Genomic DNA, 24,286 nt, shown 5'->3' with positions numbered 1-24,286 from the left:
TCAAAACAATTAGAGAATTGAAATTGAAGAATGAAGACAATGCCCAAAATGCTACTCTTAATTGATGATTCTCTTCAATACAGTACATTAGGAAGTGAATTCAACTGCTGAAAGAAGAATTATCTATTTGCAAAACTGCGATCATCGGTTTGTAATGACTACTAAATGTACAAAATCTTGTGAAGGTAAGGTGTACAGGTAATCCGTAAAAATTTACTACGCCAGGCAACCTAACTTAGTGCATTTCTTGTTTCATCCTCACCATTTTGTGGGGTACAGTTTTCGGTCTGATTCAATTTTTGCCGTTTAGCTGATTGTCGAGGACTCAACTGCACAGGATGTGAAATGTTAAAACCGCCTCCTAAGCAACTAAAACAAATTAAAGGCTACAGAATTTTAGAACTATCCTGAATTCCTATAATGTCCTATGCAAGAAGTAAGAGTGCTTTGATTCTAGGCTCAAGGCATGTCCGAAGCCATATAAATAATGAATTAATAACACAATTAAATAACAGTTGTCCAAGAAATTTGGTAGAATAAAATCACATTTTATTCCACCCCAAGTTTTTGTTTCACCTATCCAAGCCTTGTTTCTCTGTAAAATACAGATCCTTTGGGCATACATGATCCTAATGTCAAGGACAAAAGCTAACTTGCTGCGGGAGTTTCTTTCTTTTTTCTTCCATTTTCTCTGTGAAAAGAGAACAAATTTGGCATTTCATACAGTTTTTAATATTTGCAGTTCTACAGGGTTTTATGGTGCATATTATGGAGAAACTAAGTTCAACCTACAAAATAAATAAGCAGGGATTTTGAAGGAGTGGCTCTTGAGAGTTATTGTGTGAATTTAGTTCTTATTTCTTAGGCACTAATGATTCAACCTAAAATCAATTAGTAAAAGGTCAAAAGGCTACACCTCAGATATCAGCTACAGCAAGCTTCATATTTGACTAATGTGAGATTACAACACATCATCTAAGAGACAATGATAACGAAGTCAACTAGATGAGGCCTTCCACATAGATAACAGAAACAAGGGGGAAAAAAAAGGAATAGTAACAAACTAGGCAACAAACAACCCGAGATCTAATAACTTGTAAGAATCCAGCCTACAACCAATTACTAATAAATGAAATGGTCCAACTTAAAAATAATAGTTAAGATCAGCAAACTCAAAACTTAACCGATGATGGCATTTATTCTACTAAACCAGTACAACTACTTTCAGTCCAAACTCCCAAACTTGAATAATCTTAAATTGAATCTTTCAACTTGCTAATTATACTTTAGACAAAAGGAAAATTATGAGACTAAAACAGAAGTACAATCCCTTTCAACAAGTAGCCTAGCTTCAGAGGTTCTGTAGTCTCCTTAGAACAACTATTAATTCTAAATCCCCCATATCTAATAGTTTAATTAACATAAATTCCATGCTGTCTGCTAAATGACTCCTCTTGGTTTCTGCAACAAGTAGCCTCAAACCTATGATCTTTACTGCAACCACACTCCACTCTTATCCCTTGGGCTAGCCCCAAGTTGCAAACATAGCTCAAGGCTTCTGTAACCCTCCTTCCAGCATTATTTGATATTCAAATATTGAGTACAACAACAACAAAAAACAAACTGCATTGAGTAATTAGTGAAGTAAATGAGCACAATGGTACATACCAACTCAATATACTTGAGTTGCTTCAAAACTTGATCAGTTTCCAGCTCCTGGTAGAATAAATACAGCAAGTTTGATTAGAGTAAAATGTCATACTTGTAACAATTATGACAGACTAAAATTGAACTTTTTTTCTCGAGTTATATGTTTATGATAAAAGAGCCAGACACAATAGGGAGCATATACCATAGTTGTAAAACCTTGACCAGGGAATCAGTGTAATAAGAAGAGAGGGGTAAAGAAGTGGTTGCAGTCAATATGCCATGCACTTCATATAATACTACCACTTATACGAAAGAGCAGATTCTGTTTCAGACAGATCAATGGACTACAACCAAAGATTTTTTAAGATGGTGAGGCATTATATTTGAGTCTTGTATAGACATCTACATTAAAAAAAAGAGTTGCATTAAAATAGCTGCAAATTGATGACACATCAAACATGATCAAAGTTTGAGCATCCAATGAAACATTTTGGAATGAGTCCCAGACCCAGACTAGTTTTCCTTATCAGGAAGAACCAAATAAAGTTCTAAACTGATTACTGCTCCATGAAGATATCCCATATTAATATAAATTCCCAAGTCAGGTACCATAACCTGAAGGTAGCAATCCAGAGAAAAGGACATAGGAGAAATTAAAGACGCTAAAAGGGTTATCACCTGAGGTACAGAACAATCAGCATGGGATGGATCCCATTGCACAGAGCAGAAGCACTCCCAATCATCAGTTTGGACTTCGAAAAGCGGAGCCCTATAAAGCAAGAACTTAAAATGTTAAAAATCTTGCATGAGTGATACAAGGAGAAAAGAACACCAAGAAAGAGACTTTAAACTTATAAGCATGTTAAGTTACTAGCAATGGAGTAGAAAATACCAATAGCTCATCTATGTAATGCCTAGTATGTAGTTTGAACCGAATTCCTCTAGCTCTTCAGAACAATTTCATCTTCTTTATCCACAATTATCATTATCAACAATATCTTAAGTGTACAGCATTGACCAATCATCTGACAAGAAATGTGCTATGCTGAGCCATCAAAATTCATTCTTAGTAAGTTGGCAGTTTTGAACTGAATTCTTCTGGCTTTTCAGAACAATTTAATCATCTTTATCCAAAATTATCATTATCAACGATATTGAACAAACTTAGAGAAAAAAAATGCTCATTTCTTCTTTTTCTACTAATTAGTTTACAGTTATAAAGAGAGGAATAACACAATCAAGGAAACAATCCTAGTAATCGGTGACTGAGATTAGTTTCTATTTACAAGGGAACTCCTAGTAATAAGGTAAGTTTTCTGTCCTTAATCATAGGGATTCCAACACTCCCCCTCAAGCTGGAGTGTAGATGTTTATCAAACCCAGCTTGCCAATAAGTTCTTCAAACTTTTAGTTAACACGTCTGCAACTTGTTGTCTAGTAGGTAGGTAGGTGATGCACACTTCTCCTGAGTGTATTTTTTCTTTTATAAAGTGGCGATCTATTTCCACATGTTTGGTCCGATCGTGATGCACAAGATTATGTGCTATGCTGACAACTGCCTGGTTGTCACAGTACATCTTCATAGGTCTGGTGTAAGGCACTTTTAGTTCCCCCATAAGTCTTTGTATCCAAACTCCTTCGAATATACCATGAGATAGTGCTCAATACTCTACCTCTGCACTGCTGCGTGCTACCACAAACTGTTTTTTGCTTCTCCACGTCACGACGTTACCCCAAACATAACTACAATAGCCACTTGTAGAGCATCTATCATTAACAGAACCTGCCCAGTCTACATCAGTGTAGACTTCCACATTTTGGTTGGCAGTTTTCTTGAAATACAGGCCTTTACCAGGAGTTCCTTTTAGATACCTTAATATTCTATATGCAGCTTCTAGGTGCTTCTCCCTCGGGGCATGCATGTACTGACTGATAACACTCACACTGAAGGCTATGTCTGGACGGGTGTGAGATAGGTAGATGAGTCTTCCTACTAGTCGTTGATATCTCCCCCTGTCGATTTCTTCTCCATCCTCATCAGTTCCCAATTTAAGGTTAAATTCCATAGGAGTTTCGGCTGGTTTGCAGCCCATCAAACCAACTTCTGACAGTAGATCAAGAACATATTTCTTTTGGGAGATGGAAATACCTATTTGGGACCCTGCTACCTCCATACCAAGAAAGTATTTAAGATTCCCCAAGTCTTTAAGTTCAAACTCTGTACCAAGGAATCCTTTCAACCTCACAATTTCGCTTGAGTCATCTCCTGTTAATATTATATCATCCACATAAACGATGAGGATGCAACATTTTCCCTTTTCCGAGTGCTTGTAGAACATGGTGTGGTCTGCCTGTCCTTGAATGTAATTTCTACTAGTCATAGCTTTTGCAAATCGGTTGATCCACGCCAGTGGAGATTGTTTCAGCCAATACAAGGACTTCTTCAACTTGCACACTTGGCCCTTGCTTTCTTCAAACCCGGGTGGGAAATCCATGTACACCTCTTCATTTAATTCCCCGTTGAGAAAAGCATTTTTTACATCCAATTGAGTCAGTGCCAATCAAGGTTGGCAGCAAGAGATAGGAGGACTCGAATGGAGTTTAGCTTGGCAATCGGTGCAAATGTCTCGTAGTCAAGACCATAAGTTTGAGTGAATCCCTTAGCCACAAGTCGAGCATTGTATCGGTCAAAACGGCCAACGGGTTTAAATTTCGTAGTGAAGATCCATTTGCATCCTACTGTTTTTTTTTCCTTAGGTAGATCCGAGACTTCCCATATTTCATTGTTTTTGAGGGCTTTCATTTCTTCCATCACAGCTTGTCTCCACTCATCTGATTCAAGAGCCTCTTCTATATTTTTTGGAGTTTTTACAGAATCAACATTAGTCACAAAAACTTTGTAAGACTTAGATAAATTTCTATAGGACACAAACCGAGCAATAGGGTGTTGAGTGCAGCTCTTTGTGCCCTTTCGAACTGCAATTGGAAGATAGATGGATGGTGACGGAGGTGAGACTTCTGTTTTAGAACAATCCTCGATTGGGGATGCAATTGGCACTGCTGTATCAGTTTCAGGAGAACGATTCCGTCGGGAGTAAACCTGTATTTCAGGAACCTGTTTTTGTTGTTTTCCATAATCAGGGGGCTATTGCACTTCGGTGGAGGTATTGTTATTGGGAAGGATCGTGCTAACTTCTTGCTGCACAGGGAAAACAGTATCTAAATCTGGGATCGTGCTAACTTCTTGCTGCACAGGGGAAACAGTATCTAAATTTGGGATAGCACCTTGGTTGTTAGGCTTGTTTTTGATAGTAGTGGTAGGATCATGAGGTATAATGAGGAGAGTATTAAGGGTCTCATCTTCATTGAAAGCCTCCCCTGAAGATGAGATGCTGCAAAGTATGGTTTATTTTCAAAGAAGGTAACATCCCGAGAGACAAACACTCGGCGCAAGGTTGGTGAGTAACATTTATAGCCTTTTTTGTGTGGGGGAATATCCAATGAAGATGCAGGTGTGGGCTCGAGGATCAAGTTTGGATTGATTTGGTTAATGGTTATGGACAAAAGCTTTGCAACCGAATATTTTAGCTGGAAGATTAGGAATACGAAATAGAGGAAAGGCCTTTAGAAGAGTATTTAGAGGTGTTTGGAAATTGAGGACCTTTGATGGCATTCGGTTTATGAGATAATAGGCAGTGAGGACAGCCTCTCCCCACAAGTATTTTGGAACATTCATGGTGAACATTATGGCTCGAGCCACAGCAAGGAGATGTCGATTTTTTCTCTTAGAGATCCCGTTTTGTTGAGGAGTGTCAGGACAAGAGCTTTGGTGTATAATGCCTTGGTCAGAAAAGTATGGGCTTTGGACAGAGTTAAAGTATTCTCTCCCATTGTCAGTGTGTAGAGTATGTATGGTAGAGTTGAACTGGGTTTGAACCATTAAATGAAAATTTTGGAATACTTTGGGCGTTTCAAATTTTTCTTTGAGGAGATAAACCCAACAGACCCTAGTGTGATCATTAATGAATGTTATAAACCACCTAGCCCCCGTAATATTTTTCACTCGGCTAGCTCCCCATAGGTCACTGTGGATTAATGAAAATGGTTGGGACTGAATATATGGTTTTAATGGGTATGACACACGGGTATGTTTGGATAATTGGCAAATTTCACACTTGAAGGAATTAACACTTTTATTTCGAAATAACAGCGGAAGATGTTTCTTCAAATACAAAAAATTTGGATGCCCTAACCTACGATGCCATAACATAATAGTGTCCTCTTTTAAAGTGGATAGAGCCAATCCCCCTTTTGTACTGTCTTTATTCCAAACATATAGTCCATCATCAACTTTAGCAGTGCCAATCATCCTCCCCGATTTCTGTTCCTGTATCACACAACCAATTGTAGAAAATTGAACAAGAACTTTTTCATCCTTAGTAAGTTTACTGATTGAAAGTAAATTACAAGACAAGTTTGGGACATGTAGGACTTTATCGAGAAAAAAATTCTCTGTTATTTGTACTTCTCCTACTCCAGCCACAGGTGAGTAAGAACCGTCAGCTATGCGGATTCGGGACTTGTTATGACAAGGATTGTATGTGTGAAACAACGTGGAGTCACCTATCATGTGATCGGAGGCACCCGAATCGAGTATCCAAGAGGATTGATTATTAGATTCAAAGGCAATGTTGAGGGCAGTACCTTGAGTGGCTAGAGATCCATGAGCAGTGGAAGTACCAAGTATCTTATGGGGAGTCTCGGTTGGGTTTTGGTTAGGCGAACATCGAGAACATCATCCGCAGCAGTGGAGGATAACAGGGCAGTCTTATTATCCTTCTGTTTTTTTCAGGATAGCCATGGAGTTTGAAGCATTTTTCCTTTGTATGACCAACACGGTTGCAGTAGTTACACCATGGTCTGGTTGATCTAGAATCATTTCCAGCACGTAGTTTTTGTGGCAGTAGACCTCTGGAGATGAGGGTAGAGGTCTCAGTAGAACGGTTGCCAAGCGGTGTCATAGTTTTAGGTTCCTTTGAATCTCCCATCATGACAAGACGACGCTTTTCTTCTCTTCTAACTTCTGCAAATGCTTCACCGATGGTTAGTAGAGGTGATCTGCCCTGAATTCGGCCACGGACCTCATCTAACTCACGGTTCAGTCCTGCTAGAAACTCATAAAGACGTTCATTGTTGAGATGGGTCATAAACTTGTTGTGTTCTAAGCCTTCACCCCAATCTGCCTCATAGTACATATCCAGTTCCTGCCACAAAATTTTCAGATTGTTGTAGTAGTGAATTACTTCGAGTATCACTTGTCGGATATCCTTTAACTTAAGCTTGATCTCAAATACTTGGGAGGCGTTTCCAAGATCCGAGTAGTTTTTTTTTACTGCATCCCACATGTCTTTTGCAGTTTTGAAAAAAAGATAGGTGCAGCTTATATGGCCTTCCATCGAATTAATTAGCCAAGCCACTACAATTGAGCTGTTGAGTTCCCAAGTGGCATAAGTAGGGTCAACTGTGGTTGGTTGTGGAATTTCTCCATTGATGTACCCTAATTTACCACGACCATGAATCACCATAAGGACCGACTGAGACCATTGCAAGAAGTTCTTCCCATCTAGCCGATGATTGGTGATTATAAGGGAGGAATTAAGTTCACTTTGAGTTATTCCCTGATTGACATTCTGAGTTATTTGAGAAGTCTCAGTTTCAGACAGAGTTTCATTGACATCACCCATGGGGGGACTAAACCGAAGAAATTTTTAGGAAGGGAGATTAGAGACGAAAGAGTAGGATCGAATGAATCCTAAAGCTCTGATACCATGAACAAACTTAGAGAAAAAAAACTCATTTCTTCTTTTTCTACTAATTAGTTTACAATTATAAAGAGAGGAATAACACAATCAAGGAAACAATCCCTAACTTCCTAAGAATCAGTGACTGAGATTGGTTTCTATTTACAAGGGAACTCCTAGTAATAAGATAAGTTTTCTATCCTTAATCATAGGGATTCCAACAAATATATTAGGCATGTACAGTTGACCAGTTAAACTGATATGAAATAAGGTATGCAAAACTTCCATCTCCTTAATTTCAACTTTTACTATGAGAAATAGAATCATCTACTAACCATTAAGCATATGATAATGAAAAGGAGAGTGATATATAGACATATATCCTTGTCTGAATTCTATTTGAGTTAATTCTTTGTACATTGACAATTTTTTGTCGTTTTCTACTAGAGGATCAACGATATCAACATTTATCATAATGTAACAATCATGATATGGCTCCCTTTGTCCAACATTCAAGCTTTCAGACATAAAGAACTGATATCATTCTAAGTTTCATAATAATTCATCTCCAAGTTAATTAGAAATAAACTGATTGTTGTTCCATACAAAAAAAAAAATGCCATGAGTTTTCAAAAATATCAACTTGTGCTAACATAAATGGCAAGAAAGAAAGAACTATTGAAGCGAACAAACTATACCTGCGCCACTTTCCACAGATGGTTCCTTTACTGCCTCCTTTGCCTTCTACAAATTCTTGGCATTGAAGCCAGTTCCCTTTTGAGCTTAATTTAGATGACTTGTTTGAATTCTTTTCCTACAAAGAAAGACATGTCAATTCCCCTCAAACCATATTGTTACTTGTCTGCAAAATGGCAATGCTAACCCAGACATATATCAAAGCCTTACGTGGTAATAAGTATATTCTGAAGGATCCAAGTTTAGGGGTTCGCCAATGGTATCAACATCACTGCATAGTATAACAAGAAACTATTTATGAAGGACAACACTTGTGAATTGAGAAACAACACAATAGCACCTATACTTTTCAAAAAGACTAACTTTCCCTAAGCTGAAAATTATTAATTCTATTTCACCCTCTAATTATGAAATGTATGCAGGATTCCAAAATAAAGCGGTAGCTAAAGCAGTGCGCTTTCTATCAGAATATACTTTTAACTCATAAAAGAGCCTTGGAAAGAACTTATAAAACATCTTAGAGAAGGAAGGTTAATGAGAAGATTAGTATACCTATCTATTATATGGGACATCATAACAGTTCCTAGCTAAATTTCATAAATTGGAATTCTAGATTCTGACTTCTTCAGTAAAGAAAGATACTTAGGCAAGATCACATCAACATAGTGGTGATCTATTTATAATAAAAAGTGGAATTGCTTTTTCCATGTGTGAAATATTCATCAATTAGATGGACAACATGACAAGTGATCAAAGAAAGCCTATCAGTGTAATAGAAAGAAAGATAGTTGGCATTGGTTTCTTCAAGGTCAATGCAATTAGCCTGCTAATAAAGTCAAATTTTATGTCTTGTCTCTAGGTCAAGACAGAATCTATGCCTAGGATTTTTCTTACAAAATAGATAATTGTTTATAATCAATATAACCTATTAGCAAGCTCTCCTTTAAGCTCCTCGTATATTATAAGCATCAAATAATACTTTTGACTACCTTGTGCTTCAGACAGATTTTCATATGTCACAAAGGGCAATGTAGTTATAAACATTTGGGAACATAACATAAATAAAACCTCAAATAGAAACGAGCATCATTCATATCTATGTTTTCCTATGCACCCAATTAGAGAGCCTATAAAGTAATGCATTCCATATAGACAATTAATTAAAAAATAATTAGTTCATGGAACATACATATCAATTGGACCAGACCAGTCAGGAACTTCTGCTTGAAAACCCTTGCCAATTCGAACGCTAGTTGTATAAGGCTCCGCATCTCTCAACATTAATTCTATTGGACTGACTTCCCATTTAGATGATCCATCTCTTTCTTTGCCCATTCCACTAGTGATACTAGAAGACCTTCTTGCAAGAGTCTCCTTGAGCACTATTCGCTTCTGTTTCATACACGAAATACAATACCACTCATCAACCGGTGGTTTCTTTATCTTCGGTCTGCAGCAACGTACATGAAATGCCTCTTCACAATTATCACAAATTAGCATCTTTTGTGTTGTTCCCAAACGGTCACAAATTTTGCATAACCTAGAACACCTACTAACCCCGCTAGTACCAATTTCCTCAATAGCACGAGCCCTAGATGGCCCAACTTCCTCAACATTCTCCGGCTTCCGAAGTACAGGGAGGCACATACCTTTTTCATATAGATCTTCCCTTAAAACTTCAGCACCTATTACACTAGAGGAGGTGCACTCACCATTTTCATCCATCTCACTTTTCGTGGAAGCTAATAAAGTATCCATATTTGACTTCGATGATGAACAACTATCATTTATACTGTCTACATCTATGGATTTCAGCATAACAGTTTTATGTGCATCATCAGAACTACGGTCGTCCATGGCAGAACATCCATTAGCAGATTCATACTTTAAACCGTGAGGCTCTCTATTGCATGCAAGAGGCATCACGGTATCTCCAACAGCTACATTTCTATGTTCACCATGAGAAACTTCAATTCGCTCCAATGTTGCCACTGAAAAAGCATCAGAGCTGACAACAGAAAGACAAGCCCCACTTCTCTTTGAATTCATTGGGGCCTCCGCACAACAGTTGGCAACAGAAGCAGAACCAATGCCGCTGCTGCCTTGCCGTTTCTTCCTCCTACTGAAAACAAAAACAGGCACAGGAATTTCAGACAGAACACTCATCGATGACTGTTGAGAACCAGATCTTGGCAAAGGAGGGCATGAATACTCAGCCTCTTTGCATCCACTCTGACAAGTATCATCCAATTTAGGAGATACCTGCCAATTTCCATTTCCAGGCATCCAGTCACATAAAAAATCTCGTTTCCCAAGTTCAGATACATAAACTAAGCCGGTTTCAATTGAACTAGATATTGAAGTCTCCTTTAGCAATTCACCTGCTATAATTCAACAACAGGTATCTGAGTCTTTTCCCTAGCACTCCCAAATTACGTCCACTAATAAAAAAATTCACTCTTCATTCCAACTCAACCTTCCTAGTAACCAAATATTAGTTCTATTCAATTCCAACCATTTTTTTTCACCAAATATACCCAATAGGAAGAAAGTAAGCACGAGACTTTGTCATACCTTTTTTGCAAGAAAAACAAATAAACTATAAAAGTTCATCTTCGTTTTGGCATTAACCAGCCTTGATCATCCTTTTCTTCAAAAGAAATACAAGGAGGCATGTTGGGTTTTGCAGTTTGTAGCAAGTAACAAAAGAGTGAAGGAAATTCAAGGGCGCAAACCTGGCATAATTGTTGAAATATGAAAACGAAATCGTCGAGGCAGAATCTGAAGAGAACAATGGGGCGCAAACTGGTGGGAAATGGACGGTGGGCTCAAGGTGTTTCCCCTACACGCAATTCCTTTTGGGCCTTTGATTTTGAATTTTCCACGCTTTTGTCAAATTCAATTTTTTCGAAAGTTCTAAACCTTTTACTTTTTCCTTTTTGGGATATTGAAAAGTTTAACGTTAAACTATATTATTTATCCCTAAATTTTATTTAAAATTATATTTCGATCACTCAACTTTTAAAAGTTACGTAATAGTCATTAATGTTATTAAATTGTTACATGCTTGTCACTCGGCTGTTAACTTCAGTTTAAAAAATAACACTGCACTTTAATTCAAAAGGTTAATAGCTAATTTGATCCCTAAACTATAATTAAAAAATTATTTTTGATATTTTAAAATTTTTCTTAACAATTATTGTAAAAAAATTTAAAAAGTCTTAAAAATAAATAAAATAATTCGTATTAAAAATCAGTTGCCACATGGAAAAATAAAAAAATTTGCAGCTAAATTTTCCATATGCAATATCATCAAAAATCATAGTTTATGAACTTTTACAAAAGAAAAAAGAAAACATTAAATACCCATTCACTTTGATTACTTTTTTTTATTTGCTTTGTTTGTTTTATGCTTTCTTCATTTTCATCTTTGTTACATTTTTTATCTCTTTTTTCATGTGGATCAGCATCAGCTCCGCTCTTTCCAAATCATTAAAAATAATATATATATGTGTGTGTCTGTTTATTTACAACTGAAAGTTAACTATTGACTTGAAATTTGACAAAGAAAATGATGAGTTTGGAGAAGAAGAAGAATATTTTATATTATAAATTTTAAAAATCCAAAATTACAATACTGAAATAGTAACTAGAAAAGAAATTATGAATTTAGAAAAGAAGTAGGGTATTGCGTATTATAAATTAAAAGAAAAAATCTCAAATTCTAAAAAATTGAAATTTACCAAAGAACCAAACAATATAATAGAATATTTTGCTCTTCTCTCTCTCTCTCTTTTCTTAATTTTTTTCTTTCTTTCTTTTTTCATAATTATTAGGAAAATCTTACAAATAGGTCGTTGATGGTTGAAGTTTTTACAATTCTCAAAAATGAAAACAATGTTGCAAGCCTAGATTTTGTATCTTGAAAACTCAGAACAGCAACAATCGATCTAATAGTGGAATCCAAATCTTGCATTGAGATATATTTTGCTAGGGATCTTAGGACTTTGAGAACAAAATAAAATAAAATAAAATTGGCAAATCAATTTCTGGGTTAAACAATGTGAACTTGTTGACTTGATTGAAGGTGTTCATCAACGATGGAAAGCAAATGGAATTTAGTTTGAAAGTTTTTGTAAAAGTTTGAAGGCTATGATTTTTTATGAGTTTGGATATGAAAAATTAGATGCAAATTTTTTTTTGTTTTTTCATGTTGTAACTGATTTTTTATATGAATTATTTATTTTAAATATTTTAAAAAAAATTACAATTATTGTTAAAAAATTTTAATATCAAAATAATTTTTTAACTATAGCTCAAGGACCAATTTAGCTATTAACCATTTGAATTAAGGTTCAACATTACTTTTTTTTAATGCAAGTTAATAATTGAGTGACAAAAATGTAACAATTTAATAACATTAGTGACTATTACATAGCTTTTGAAAATCGAATGACCAAAATGTAATATTAAATAAAGCTTAAAGACAACTGATGTAGTTTGCCCAAAATTTAAACTACGTTCAAAGACGAAGTGTTATTTGTACAAGTTTGAATATCAAACCGATATTTAAGAGGAAAGCTTAATTATGATCTCAAATAAGCCTTTTTATGGAGCTTGTGTAATGACTTATTAAACACCAATTTAATTAGGCACTAATTCTTTTTGGGGGAATCAATTGTGAAAAGATGGACGAGTCCGGCAGCAAAACCTAACATTTTTCCATCATTTGATTATTACTAACTGTACTAATTGAATACTCTGCTAACTAAGTTGTTAATGTATTACAAGTGGGTTAAAGACAGGTTTAACAAAGCGCTTGAAGCATCCTGAAGATCGAAAATTTGATAAACAAGTTCAACGTCGCGACACAGACAATTCTGTGTCGCAACATCGTGGGCAGTAACAAAGAAATTCAAAAATCAACTTGATATCGCGACATCATTAATCTGTCGCAACACAGAAGACAGTTTCTCAAGAATTCTAAAACTACAGGGTGTGTCGCTGTAACACCCTATACCCGACCTGGTCACCAAGCTCGAATACGGAATGTCACACCACAGTCTCATGTCATATACAATGAGTGAAAGTCCAATCTAAAAGAATCATCTTTCTTATTATCATTCGTATAGGTTTTATGTCAATAATATTTGTTAGTTATCAAATTTACATGCTAACTATTCCTCAAATAGTCGTATAATAATACTTAAACATGCGTAAGGTCCATTTAACAAAATTTCCAAAACTTGTCCATAGGTATCGATACTGACACTTGGATATCGATATTTTCCCTAGGTGGTACCAATACCACTTAGAAAATTGATACCAAACTTGCATTCTGTTTCTCGACTAAAATCCCAAAGTCTCAAAAATTATCGGTACTTGTCTTGAAATATCAATATTTTAACCTCGAGTATCGATACTCAAGCAAAGGTATCAATATCAAATCTCTAATCTAACTTCCCCCACGTTTCAAAACACAGTGGTATCAATTTTACAATACGAATATTGATACCCCTACTTCAGACCTAAAAAATGCAGCATACATAAGCAAATAATCCATTCCCATTTAATTTCTAAACATCATGCATCATATACTTAGACAAATAATTAACCAACAGCTAAAATTCGATAGTTCAAAACGTCAAAATTGTGTCCAAGCTAGAAACGCCATGACATCATCAATGTTTATAACCTAAGCATAATCATAACTCTTAAACCTTATAAACAAAAGTTATAACCAGCAAAATATCTAGAAGATAACATGTTCATAAACAAGCTTACCACAGTGCCTTTTCCCCAAAACGTAAGTAAATAAAGAACACCTACAACACAAAACTGGCTTGAATCGCCTCTCAAAAAACCACACCACTCACACCGGTACACAACTAATCTGCAATGGGTAAAAAAGGGAGTAGGTGAGCTTAACAAGTTCAATGAATGATTAGAATAACCATATCGCAAACATATCATCATGCATCCTCAAGACAACCATTTAAGTACAATTACAATAGTCCTAGGTCCAGTGTTATAGAGTACCTAACCATGCTTTATCTACTGGTTCTTCTACATAGTATTTACATATTCATGCAAACATATATCATGTAACACACATACTTAAACAAGCATATATCACAGTTCTCTTAAATCACATATAATGATAAATTTGCAATATAGTACATACTCCATTAAGCATAAAACATGTTCCACACAGTTACATATAATATGATAGATTGGTGATATAGCGCATACTCCATTAAGCATAAAACATGTTCCACATAGTTACATATAATATGATAGATTGGCGCTTGAGTTATGAAACATATAGTGAGCTTTATCATTACTCATCGGATACACGAAGTGAGCTTTACCATCACTCATCGGATACACAAATCTCTAACACACCAAACATAGACTCATAGAGTCAAACATGTTCCATACAGTTACATATAATATGATAGATTGGCGCTTGAGTTATGAAGCATATAGTGAGCTTTATCATCCCTCATCGGATACACGGATCTCCAACACACCAAACATAGACTTATAATAGAGTTAAACATATCCCAAAAGTGTAGCATAAAGCTAACACTCTCCTTATTTCCCCTCACATGTCCCATTGAATGGAGCTTAGCTCACATTCTCTTATCCCTCCAACATATCCCAGAGCCTCAACACCCTAAAATCACTATACGTATAGGTGAGTACTCGCAATTCTATGGCATGCCAACTATATCCAACAGTTTTAAGATCACAAGGCCAAAATATCTGAAAAACAATCACATATCACTTATCGATTATCCGTGCACTATCACTGCATGTTAGCATCTTTTGCAAAACACTATCACTATCATTTAACATATTTATATATCATGTATACATTTGCACTTTTCACAACAATCACCATATCCACATATCACATGTTTGAGCTTTTCATTACCATGCACAATTTCATAATCACATAAGCACAAAACCACAAAACGAGTATAGATACAAGAAAAATTACACTCGAAATTTAGAGTAGTGGTTTAGACTACTACTAAGTTCCCAATTAACACATGAATCATGTCTATGAGTAGTGATTCCAACACTCACCAATTACGTTTTCATCGAAAAGTCGAAAGGTCAAATTAGCTTTTCCTTGCCTTTATCTCTACTTGTAGAAGGTCCTATCAAATTCGAAACTTCAATACAACAATTCATTCAATAATCAGCTAAGAACTCACCACAATCAATCCAAAAATATAAGCCAAAACTAAGTTCTCATGTAACCAAAACCTTTAACAAAGCAAACTTAAAACTCAAATATCTCGGTCTATACTCTATCTTTTTGCCTAAAACCAATTTCGTTCATCTTATAATTCACCTACGACTAATTCCCAAGCTTTAAACTACAATAAAATACTCACTTCATAGTATCGACTTTTTCGACATGTTTTATGGCTATTTTCTGAAAATTCATTAAAACTCAAGAATTATTTAACGAAACGTAAAGTATGTTTAGAAACCTTCTAATCATGTTAAAACAAGTTGAAAAATACTTTAAAACCATGTTTTTTATGCAAAATCTCAAAATTCACCATTAACGATCCAATTTTCGGCTTTTATTTAAAATATGCGATTTAATGGCTAAAAAATTAGTTTTAAAGACTAAATAACATTTAAAACTAATGAGAAGATGAATCGTTACATTAATTGATGAAAAATCGAGAGTTTAATCGGAAACCTAAAAAACTCACAAGCTTGACAAAGGAGGAATCTATAGTGTTTTTGGGTGTTTTTCTTGAAGTATTATGGAGGTTTAATGTTGTAAGGATGATGGAAATCAAAAGACTAGATTTTGGAATGGGAAAACAAAGGGTTGTCAACAAGAATGGGAGGAGAAGAAACTAACGTGAAATATATGTAGGTGGGGGAAGTATTAGGTTGAATTTTAAAATTTGGTTTAATTGTCAATTAAAAACTCATAATTTTGACTCTTTTACAAATCAGTCCAATTTTCAAAATTGAAGGTCTTTAAAACTCTTTTTCAAAAATTGATTTAATTTTCTAAAAATCATAGTAACAAACATTAATGATAAATCATGTCGCAAAATTCCGAACACTTTAAGGTCAAAATTCCTAAATTACCCAAAAGACTTCTAAGCCCTCTTTTGGGGTGTTACAGTCGCGACAACGAACCTCAATGTCGTGACAACGAACCCCGATGTCGCGACATACGTAGTCAGCCAAGGATGTCACGACATGGAACCCATGTGTCGCAATATCACTTCAATTTTTTACAAGGTCGACCCGACCCAATCGTGCAACCCGGTAAAATAATCCTTATTTCACCCGATTTTTAACCCTAAAAACACCCTTTCAAACATAAAAATACCTTTCTAACTTAAACCAACATCATTCTAAACACTTAAACTCCTTCAAAACCTCTCCAAAACCCTTAGCCTCCAAAACCCTTCTTCTTTTCAAAACCTAAGTTTCTAATCTCTTATTTCTAATTCAAGAAGCTCCGTTAGAAGGAGTCAACATCAACAAACAGCAAGAGGAAATGCAAACGAGTTCAACAAGAGTTGAGGTTTAAATATTATCAATCTTCTCTTACTGCTCTATTGGATATCTTGATTATTTTGCTTATAGACTCTAATAAGAATGCCTCCACGTAAGAACACAAGAACTCCTTTTTAGGAAACCCCTCGTGATTCCAGCCCCATTGGATTTCATAATGTCAATATGGATAGATATTTTCTAGGGTCACAAGGGAAACCTCTATTTCAGGAATGAGGGCTCAAACCCTCGATGATTCACTATAAAAAATTTGGACTTTGGTCCGTTATCATCAATGGGAGCAGTTTTGCGTTACTCCTATGAATAATGCAAACATACCAGTGGTCCAGGAACATGTTATGGACACCATTCCATTAACCTAGATTCCCTCTTTATATTTAGTTTCATTTTATTTCTTTTTTAGGTTTTTCGAAGTTTAGTTTATTTGTTCGTTGCATTCCTTCAAGAGATCTAATTTGTAAAGACGATCAACTTCTATAGATTCGTATTATTATTTATATAAATTAGGCTTTTCTTAAACTCTACACTTCAATCCATTCATCATGTTTTATTTTTCCATCTATTCCAATTTTTTTTATAAAAGCTATGAGGAACTAATCCTTCAATGGGGAATTAACGAATGGAGGCATGATCTATTAACTGTTTTGTAATGTTACTCAACATATTAGTTGTTTGGGAAAGGAATATTGTGAAACAAACCCTAGGCCTAACAAGACTGGGAAGTGATCAAGGTGGGAATTAACTCAAAATTGGTCTTGCCCATTCGTGAACAACTTCACCCCAAGTCAGTCTAGACTGTGAGGTCGGAAGTTAAGTAATCCTTGCTGACTCGTTATGTTAATGGAAGATCGAAAGATCCTGCTAGGGTAACGACTAGTTGGTTGACAAGGAACCCGAAACGATAATTGATCAGGATTGTCGAAGCAAGCTAATCACCCATCATCATATTTGATTCATTCTACTTTTTCTATCTCTTGAAATTTAGTTTTATTTATTGTTATTTTGTTTAATTATTAGTACTATAAAAATCCACACGAATCTTTTATTTACATTTTCGTACTATAACTTAATTAAAGTCTTAATTACATCTTTTAGTGTGTAGGTTAAAATTGATCCAGTCTTAGCCTCCTTTGGGTACAATCCTTGGAGCACTCACCCGCTCCATTATAAAACTATATTACAACTAGACCCGTATACCTGCGGATACCACCTCGTAATTCTATATTTTAAATCAGTATTCACACAATACGTCCAAAGGCAGTCACATTGTTAACACCATTGTCGAAAAGGTAATGTCACTAGGTTAATTTTAATTTTTGCACGTAAAAGAATAATTAGGAAATTTTTAGGTTATAGTTACAGCTTTCAATTTATTAATTAACACTTCTAACATTTTTTTTTCAAGAATCCTATACACCGTCAATCAAATAATCAGACAGCACAAGTGGAAGGCCATTCGACTCAACTTAGATCTCATCAATGAAGTCAAAGAGACAGCAGAGGTCAGAAATGCTGTAAAAGCTCAACAAATTGCACGATACTATAATTCCAGAGTAAAGAATAAGCAGTTCTAAGTAGGAGATCTTGTTTTAAGAAATACTGAAGCCAGTCTTTTAGTATTGTAACAAGGAAAAATAACCCCAAATTGAGAGGGACCCTACAAAGTTGTAGAAAAAATAGGCTGTGAAGCTTTTAAAATAGCAAATATAGATGGCTCTATTTTGCCTCGTACATAGAATGCAGGCCATCTAAAAATATATTATGTACGAATGATATGTCCCTCTTTTTAATAAAGATACACTATTTCCAAATATTGTTTACTTTATAAATCATGAACAATCTTATTTGAGATAGATGATTTAATATCGCTTCTCCAAATAGCTCCTTGATTTAATATCGCAGCTGACATTATTAAGGTTTACTAATTTAATATCTCAATCTATGTTCATTCGATTTAAGAGCATGATCAATCTTATTTGAGATGGCTGATTTAATATCACTTCTTTAAATAGCTCGTTGATTTCAGATCGCAACCTATGTTCGTTCGATTTAAAATCATGAACAGTCTTATTTGATATAGTTGATTTAATATCGCTTCTTCAAACAACTCGTTGATATAAGATCGCACCCCAAGTTCATTTTATTCAACATTATGAACAATCTTATCTATGTTAGCCATCTCTAAATTATATTTGTTGACTCATTTGTGGTGATAAGTTGATTATGCAGTTTGCTCAAACAAGTTCGCAATTAAACACCACATCGTTACAATACAAAATAAACATAGTTTTTTCATTTCAAATTAAAAAGAGACAAGAACAATGAAAACAATAAAATTAAGAATTAGCGTTGGTATCTTCAGGTTTAGTGAACTCTCCATCCTCTCATTCACCCTCTCCTTCATTTTCATCCTCTTCACGTCCAGCAGTGGGAGCTACACTTGTCTCAGCAGGATTTTCAGCGAAGTAAAGTTTGCTAGAATTCTTCCATTCTTATGCAAATTCCTTCCAAGTTGCTCCAGAAGAAAAGTGAACATCAAAATCCAACGGGGCACCTATGATATGACTAAGAGCATCAAAGTTTACCTTGCGAGCATCGAAGGGGTCGTCAACAACCTGAGCTTGCAAGAGGAAGTTACACTTTAAAACTGGTAAGTATTCCTGAAAGCTTTGCATGGTATCATTTTTATACTTCTCCAAAGCCTCTTTATGCTCCTTCACCACATTAGCCATATTAAGTTTATGTTACTCGCCCATCCTTTTCATGGTTGCTTCTAGGACACCCTTATCAGCTCTCTCAACTATGATCTCTCCATGTAAATTTTCAATATCTTTTTTAGCAAGGTAAAGAAGCTCTCGTAGCCTCCTATTCAGCTGCAATAATTTTTTGTTTTCTTTATCCAAGCTATTATGTAATTTGCAAGCCCTTTCTAGTGCCCCCATGGTATACTAGTAAGAATTTTTAGTCTATTTCTTTTTCACCTCTACGTCGTCAATACCCTCAGCGAGCCCCACACTAACCATGCCAGCTTCAGCTAAGACAACTTGAAGAGAAAGTATAAGCTCTTGTAAGGAAGGTTTCCTTATACAACTAGATGATCCAGGCGGACATATATGCTCTTTTGCCTCTTCAGGCATGTAATTTTTCCATTGTTTGCTCACTTCACTAGGACTATAAGAAAATTTTTGCATGCTAAGATGCTCGCGCCATAGGAATATTGTTCATGTTTCATGACCAAAAGCAGTAAACTTCATGGAAACACCAAGAGGGCCATAATCAACAATTACCCCGAATGTATCTACAGTTGGTGGTCTTGGTGGTGTTTGAAGATCAAAAAGAGAGTTAGAGGGAGAATGAACTATAGTAGGGATTGTACCAATAGAGGTCACATCGCCAGATGTTGCAACACGATCTTTTCCTTTCTTTTAACGAAGCTCCATTGCTAGACTACCCTCATCTTCACTACTCAATACAAGGTTAGTAGTTCCTGCAGTAGTCTTCTGTTTCTTTCTACTGCTCGCACTCCCTTCCCCAACTACAGTAATATAGGGACCACCTCGCACATTTTGCATAAAGGATCACACATCCACGTAATCGTCGATCTCTCTAGATAAATTAGTGGATTCTTCTGAACTCTCTTCAATACCGCGAACCGTGACTGCATCACCAACAAATGTATTATCAACACTAGCAATTAGCATAAGGGGGTTCGCACCACTTTTTGGATCCCCTGAAGGTTTTGAGAACCACGAACAAGGCTTTAGTTTACAAAAACTATAAAAATAATTCTTAGGTTCCTTTTTCCTCCATAAGAGTATGATCCTTAAATCATCAGTGCCTCCATGTGGCCACGCAAACTACGCAGACAGTACTCTCACGGTGTTCGTACCATTACCATTATCAATAGGCCGCCATCCATTAGGGCTCAAATTTAGGAGGAAATGCTGGAACACATTCCTAACAGTTAGCACCTCCTCCAAATTTAGGATGCAACCCTTGCGAAGTCTATAATATTGACCCCACCCAATTTCAGAAATAATTTCTTACTTTTTCAAGCACATACTCTTGCTAGGTTTCGACCATCCAGTCGAAAAATCAAAACCACTTTTAAGCTTATACTTAACCCATATGTACTTGCAGTAGTTTAAACAAAGGTTAGAAGAGCAATTCGAGATGATTGATTCTACATCTTGAAGAGATAAATAAAATAAACCCATCGAACCACCCATTGCACGCTTTTAGCTGGTACAAATTCTGGAAAACGAAAATCAATGGCACTTCCTCCCGTCGACTATATCCAATGAAATATGTCATTTTGACCCACCATAAAAAGCCAGATAACTATCTTGGAGCTATCCTATTTTCATTAAGAAGGTGGCAGAATAAGAGGTGGAGTGGTAAATGGAAACCTACCTCTATCACGTACAGTGGAAGTAGGAAACTCCCATCGGTGGTATCACTCAGTCAGTTTAATCCTTCGGGGATTGAAAAATTGTAAGCAGGTATTTGAATTCCCCGAGTAGCCAAAATACGACTCATTTCTTCCTCTGTGGTTGTGCAAACATAAGCTTTTACCTCCACAGAAGTGCTCATTTTACGATGTCATGAAGAGATGTCCTGAATAACATGAACATTACCTCTTCTCCTAACCATTATGTTCTAATAAACCCAGAAAAAATCACAAGAACGATGGAAATTTTAAGAAAATTACCTCTGATGTTGTTCTTCTCAACAACGGCTTATTCTCCAAAATCTCAATTTCAAACAGTTTAATTTTTAAGGCTCAAGCAACCTCTTTTTAAAAGGGTATTGTGCTTTAACGATTCATGTCTTCGAGAATAGGGGCACAATCAACTGTGTACAACTATACCACTCCTTAACACATGGCAAAGTGTACGTTACAAGTTAAAACATAATGTGTACATAATAAGCTTTTCCTTACGTGACCTCTCATCTCGTAAAATCAAGTTCAAAGAAAAGTCACTTTATAACTCTTCTTTAAACCAGGTGGCAGACAAATTGCTATAACCATCTACCCGAGTACCCAATTGGGTCTTGACCCGTACTCTATACAATTCAAACCTAGGGTTCGCATGTAAGGAGCTCACATCCTTCTATGATAAGATTGCATGATATGGGTTCGCTCTATTAAATAGGCAAGCCCACACCATACAAACACGTGTTAACCCTAGTATAGGGTACGTGTCGACATGTATGGGAACCTACCTACGATGTAATATTTATTAACAGTAACCATATCATATAAATGCACAGTTTAACCTACCTGAAGAGGACACTCTCTCTAAAATACTTAACAAAACTTTTGTTGAATGGTAAAGTACAAATGTTGAAAACTATAGTGGCTTGGGTTCAAATCCTATTATGTGTATTTATATTTCTATTTTTTATATAAAAGATATAAAATAACAAAAGCACCTTCAAAATAATATGATTTACTTTATAAAGTAAAGATATTTAATCATTGTCCAACTGAATTAGTGTCTGATAGACTCAAAACAATAAACACAAATAAAATATTTAATATTAATAGAGATGATATGATGCTATACTTAAATTCAATTCATCCCAATCTTAATGTCTCTAGTTTAAGATTTGAAAATTTCTGACTAAAACTAACTTAAACAATTAAAAATGACACAAATTTCATACTTAATTTCAATCCAGTTCAACTCAATCTAATAATATCTCTAATCTACGGTAACCTAACCAAGTGGCTAAAAAGGAAGTTACATTAGTCTGAAAACGCATACACCCAAGACAAAGGCTAGAGTGAATTAATGCGTCCCACATGGTTATTTATTGCCACAATTATAAAGCATGCATCTTCATGTGCACATACATGAAAGTTATGAAGAGGATTATTGATTTTCTTTTAAAAGAATTTTTAAAAATAAAATAGAATTAATTAAAGAGAAAAATAACTAAAAATTATTAAACTTGGGTTTCCTTTGTTTTTACAATTGAATGCACTTAATTAGAGATAAACTATACACCAAATGCTAGTATAAATTACAACAACACCATGACTTTTTTATTGGTTTTTTGTTGAGTTTGATGGTTGAATAATGTAAATTTAATAGCTCAAATTATAAACTAAGTTAGGAGGATTATTATTATTTTAAGTATTCATGTTTAATATATATTTGTTATTAATATATAATATATGAAATATATAAAAAAAATTATAGAAGATCAAATATCACTTATATCGGAATATGCCCGCATCTAACATTCATCTCGAGTCTAGATAACATATGATGTTTACTATACACCTAAAAGCAAAATGATAAAAACGAAATACCATGAAATTAATTACTTAACTTGTGTCTAGGCAATAGTACCTTGACCTGATCAGTCATAGCTAACAAATGATAGCAATGCTTTCTTCATTTTTATCATTGACCGACCACCTCTACTTTCATTCAGAGTCTTTGGTTTAATCCCAAAACACAACGTCGAAGCTGATGATCTGAGTCGTTCACCAGCATGATCATCATCATCCATGCAATTATGAACGGGTGATATTGAACATGAACATGAAAAATAGCCCCTTAGTCTATGAGATAACTTTCTATTCATGGAAGCATTAGACCGTGATGATAAAGACAATAAAGAACATCGTGAAGGAGAAGCATGGTTTATCCTTGGAGCAGCGCTGATCAGCTTCCGAACGATGGAGCTGAAAAGGGTCGATTTCGAGTTCTTTTTTGGCACCGGTTTCGAGTTTGAATTCAACGGTGAATGATACGGAGGGGGAGTTAAAGGAGGAAGAGAAGTGTGAGGGGAAGGATGTTTAGGGGTTCCAGGGTGTGATTCCCACATGAATGGAATAGCACCCGAAGCTGATCCATAGTAGACCATTGAAGAAGAATTAGACATGGAAGTTTCCTTGGACATTAGCCTGCAGAAGAACTTGTCATCTAGCTTGATTTGGAGACCTTTGTGTGGCTGAATCTCATGGCTACTGCTGTCACTCCACATTTGGGAAACTGAATTCGTGGGAGTGGGTGATAATTATTTGATATTTTTATTTTAAGAGTGTGTGCTCAAGATCCGAAGTTGAAGCCTGGTAAAGATCGGAATAGAATATTTCAAGGCCAAATAACCTGTTTATGTCTAAGTTTGGTGGGTATGTAATTTAGGCTCATGCAATTTTCTTACATTAATTCATATCTTTTCTTTTCTTTGATGTAAAATAATAATAATAATAATAATAATAATAATAATAATAATAATAATAATAAACTCTTCCAAAATGAAATAGATAATATCTTTTGATTATTCATTCATTCGGTTGAATTGAATTTTTAATTAATTTTTTAATAATTAAAAATATTAAATATTAGCTAATTACGTATAAAACACTTAATCAAATTAAAGGGTATGCATTTTTTTTTTGACAAAATAAAGGGTATGATTTTTAATATAATTCCATTGGGTTAAAAAGTTGGAATCTCGTTTCAAGATAAATCTCAAAATTATACATAAATTTTGATTCAATGTGTAATTTGATACATGAACTTTGATTTGGTGTAAGTATACATATGAAACTT

At 35.2% G+C, this 24,286-nt stretch overlaps 2 protein-coding genes across 10 annotated transcripts; both read right to left on the bottom strand.

Annotated features, from left to right (window-relative positions):
* Nucleotides 1-31: 31 nt before the first annotated feature.
* LOC107916302 (uncharacterized) lies at nucleotides 32-11,017 on the bottom strand. 8 transcript variants are annotated; one of them, XM_016845495.2, is made up of 8 exons: nucleotides 10,883-11,016; nucleotides 10,722-10,792; nucleotides 9,337-10,269; nucleotides 8,358-8,418; nucleotides 8,150-8,265; nucleotides 2,329-2,419; nucleotides 1,669-1,716; nucleotides 32-329 (listed from the first exon to the last, which is right to left on the bottom strand). In XM_016845495.2, exons 3-8 carry the CDS (start codon nucleotides 10,194-10,196, stop codon nucleotides 231-233), a joined length of 1,275 nt encoding a protein of 424 aa, XP_016700984.1. In that variant the 5' UTR covers nucleotides 10,197-10,269; nucleotides 10,722-10,792; nucleotides 10,883-11,016; the 3' UTR covers nucleotides 32-230. The 8 variants fall into 8 exon arrangements, 7 of the variants coding, with proteins under 7 accessions (XP_016700984.1, XP_016700985.1, XP_016700982.1 ...); XM_016845496.2 differs by having other exon boundaries at nucleotides 10,722-10,797; nucleotides 10,883-11,004; XM_016845493.2 differs by having other exon boundaries at nucleotides 9,337-10,792; nucleotides 10,883-11,017.
* A 2,698-nt stretch (nucleotides 11,018-13,715) lies between these two features.
* Nucleotides 13,716-23,895, bottom strand: LOC107916300 (uncharacterized). Of its 2 annotated transcripts, none has more exons than XM_041103311.1 (2): nucleotides 23,081-23,895; nucleotides 13,716-14,040 (listed from the first exon to the last, which is right to left on the bottom strand). In XM_041103311.1, the coding sequence occupies exon 1, from the start codon at nucleotides 23,712-23,714 to the stop codon at nucleotides 23,085-23,087; it is 630 nt and encodes a 209-aa protein (XP_040959245.1). In that variant the 5' UTR covers nucleotides 23,715-23,895; the 3' UTR covers nucleotides 13,716-14,040; nucleotides 23,081-23,084. The 2 variants fall into 2 exon arrangements, with proteins under 2 accessions (XP_040959245.1, XP_016700977.1); XM_016845488.2 differs by having other exon boundaries at nucleotides 13,717-14,040; nucleotides 23,075-23,895.
* Between the last annotated feature and the right edge of the window lie 391 nt (nucleotides 23,896-24,286).

The sequence above is a fragment of the Gossypium hirsutum genome, chromosome D10, assembly GCF_007990345.1.
Source record: "Gossypium hirsutum isolate 1008001.06 chromosome D10, Gossypium_hirsutum_v2.1, whole genome shotgun sequence".
NCBI classification, from domain to species: Eukaryota; Viridiplantae; Streptophyta; class Magnoliopsida; order Malvales; family Malvaceae; genus Gossypium; species Gossypium hirsutum.
Note: the sequence above shows the minus strand (reverse complement) of the source record. Positions and strands in the feature narration are given on the sequence as shown.

What these genes read in the sequence shown, in the direction of transcription:
- LOC107916302 (XM_016845493.2), bottom strand. Translation starts at nt 10,433, where the DNA reads ATGCCTGGAAATGGAAATTGGCAGGTATCTCCTAAATTGGATGATACT. An exon ending in CAGAATATACTTATTACCAC is followed by an intron (nt 8,266 to 8,357) that starts GTAAGGCTTTGA and finishes CTTTCTTTGTAG; the next exon opens with GAAAAGAATTCAAACAAGTC. An exon ending in ATCTGTGGAAAGTGGCGCAG is followed by an intron (nt 2,420 to 8,149) that starts GTATAGTTTGTT and finishes CTTGCTTTATAG; the next exon opens with GGCTCCGCTTTTCGAAGTCC.
- LOC107916300 (XM_041103311.1), bottom strand. Translation starts at nt 23,714, where the DNA reads ATGTGGAGTGACAGCAGTAGCCATGAGATTCAGCCACACAAAGGTCTC.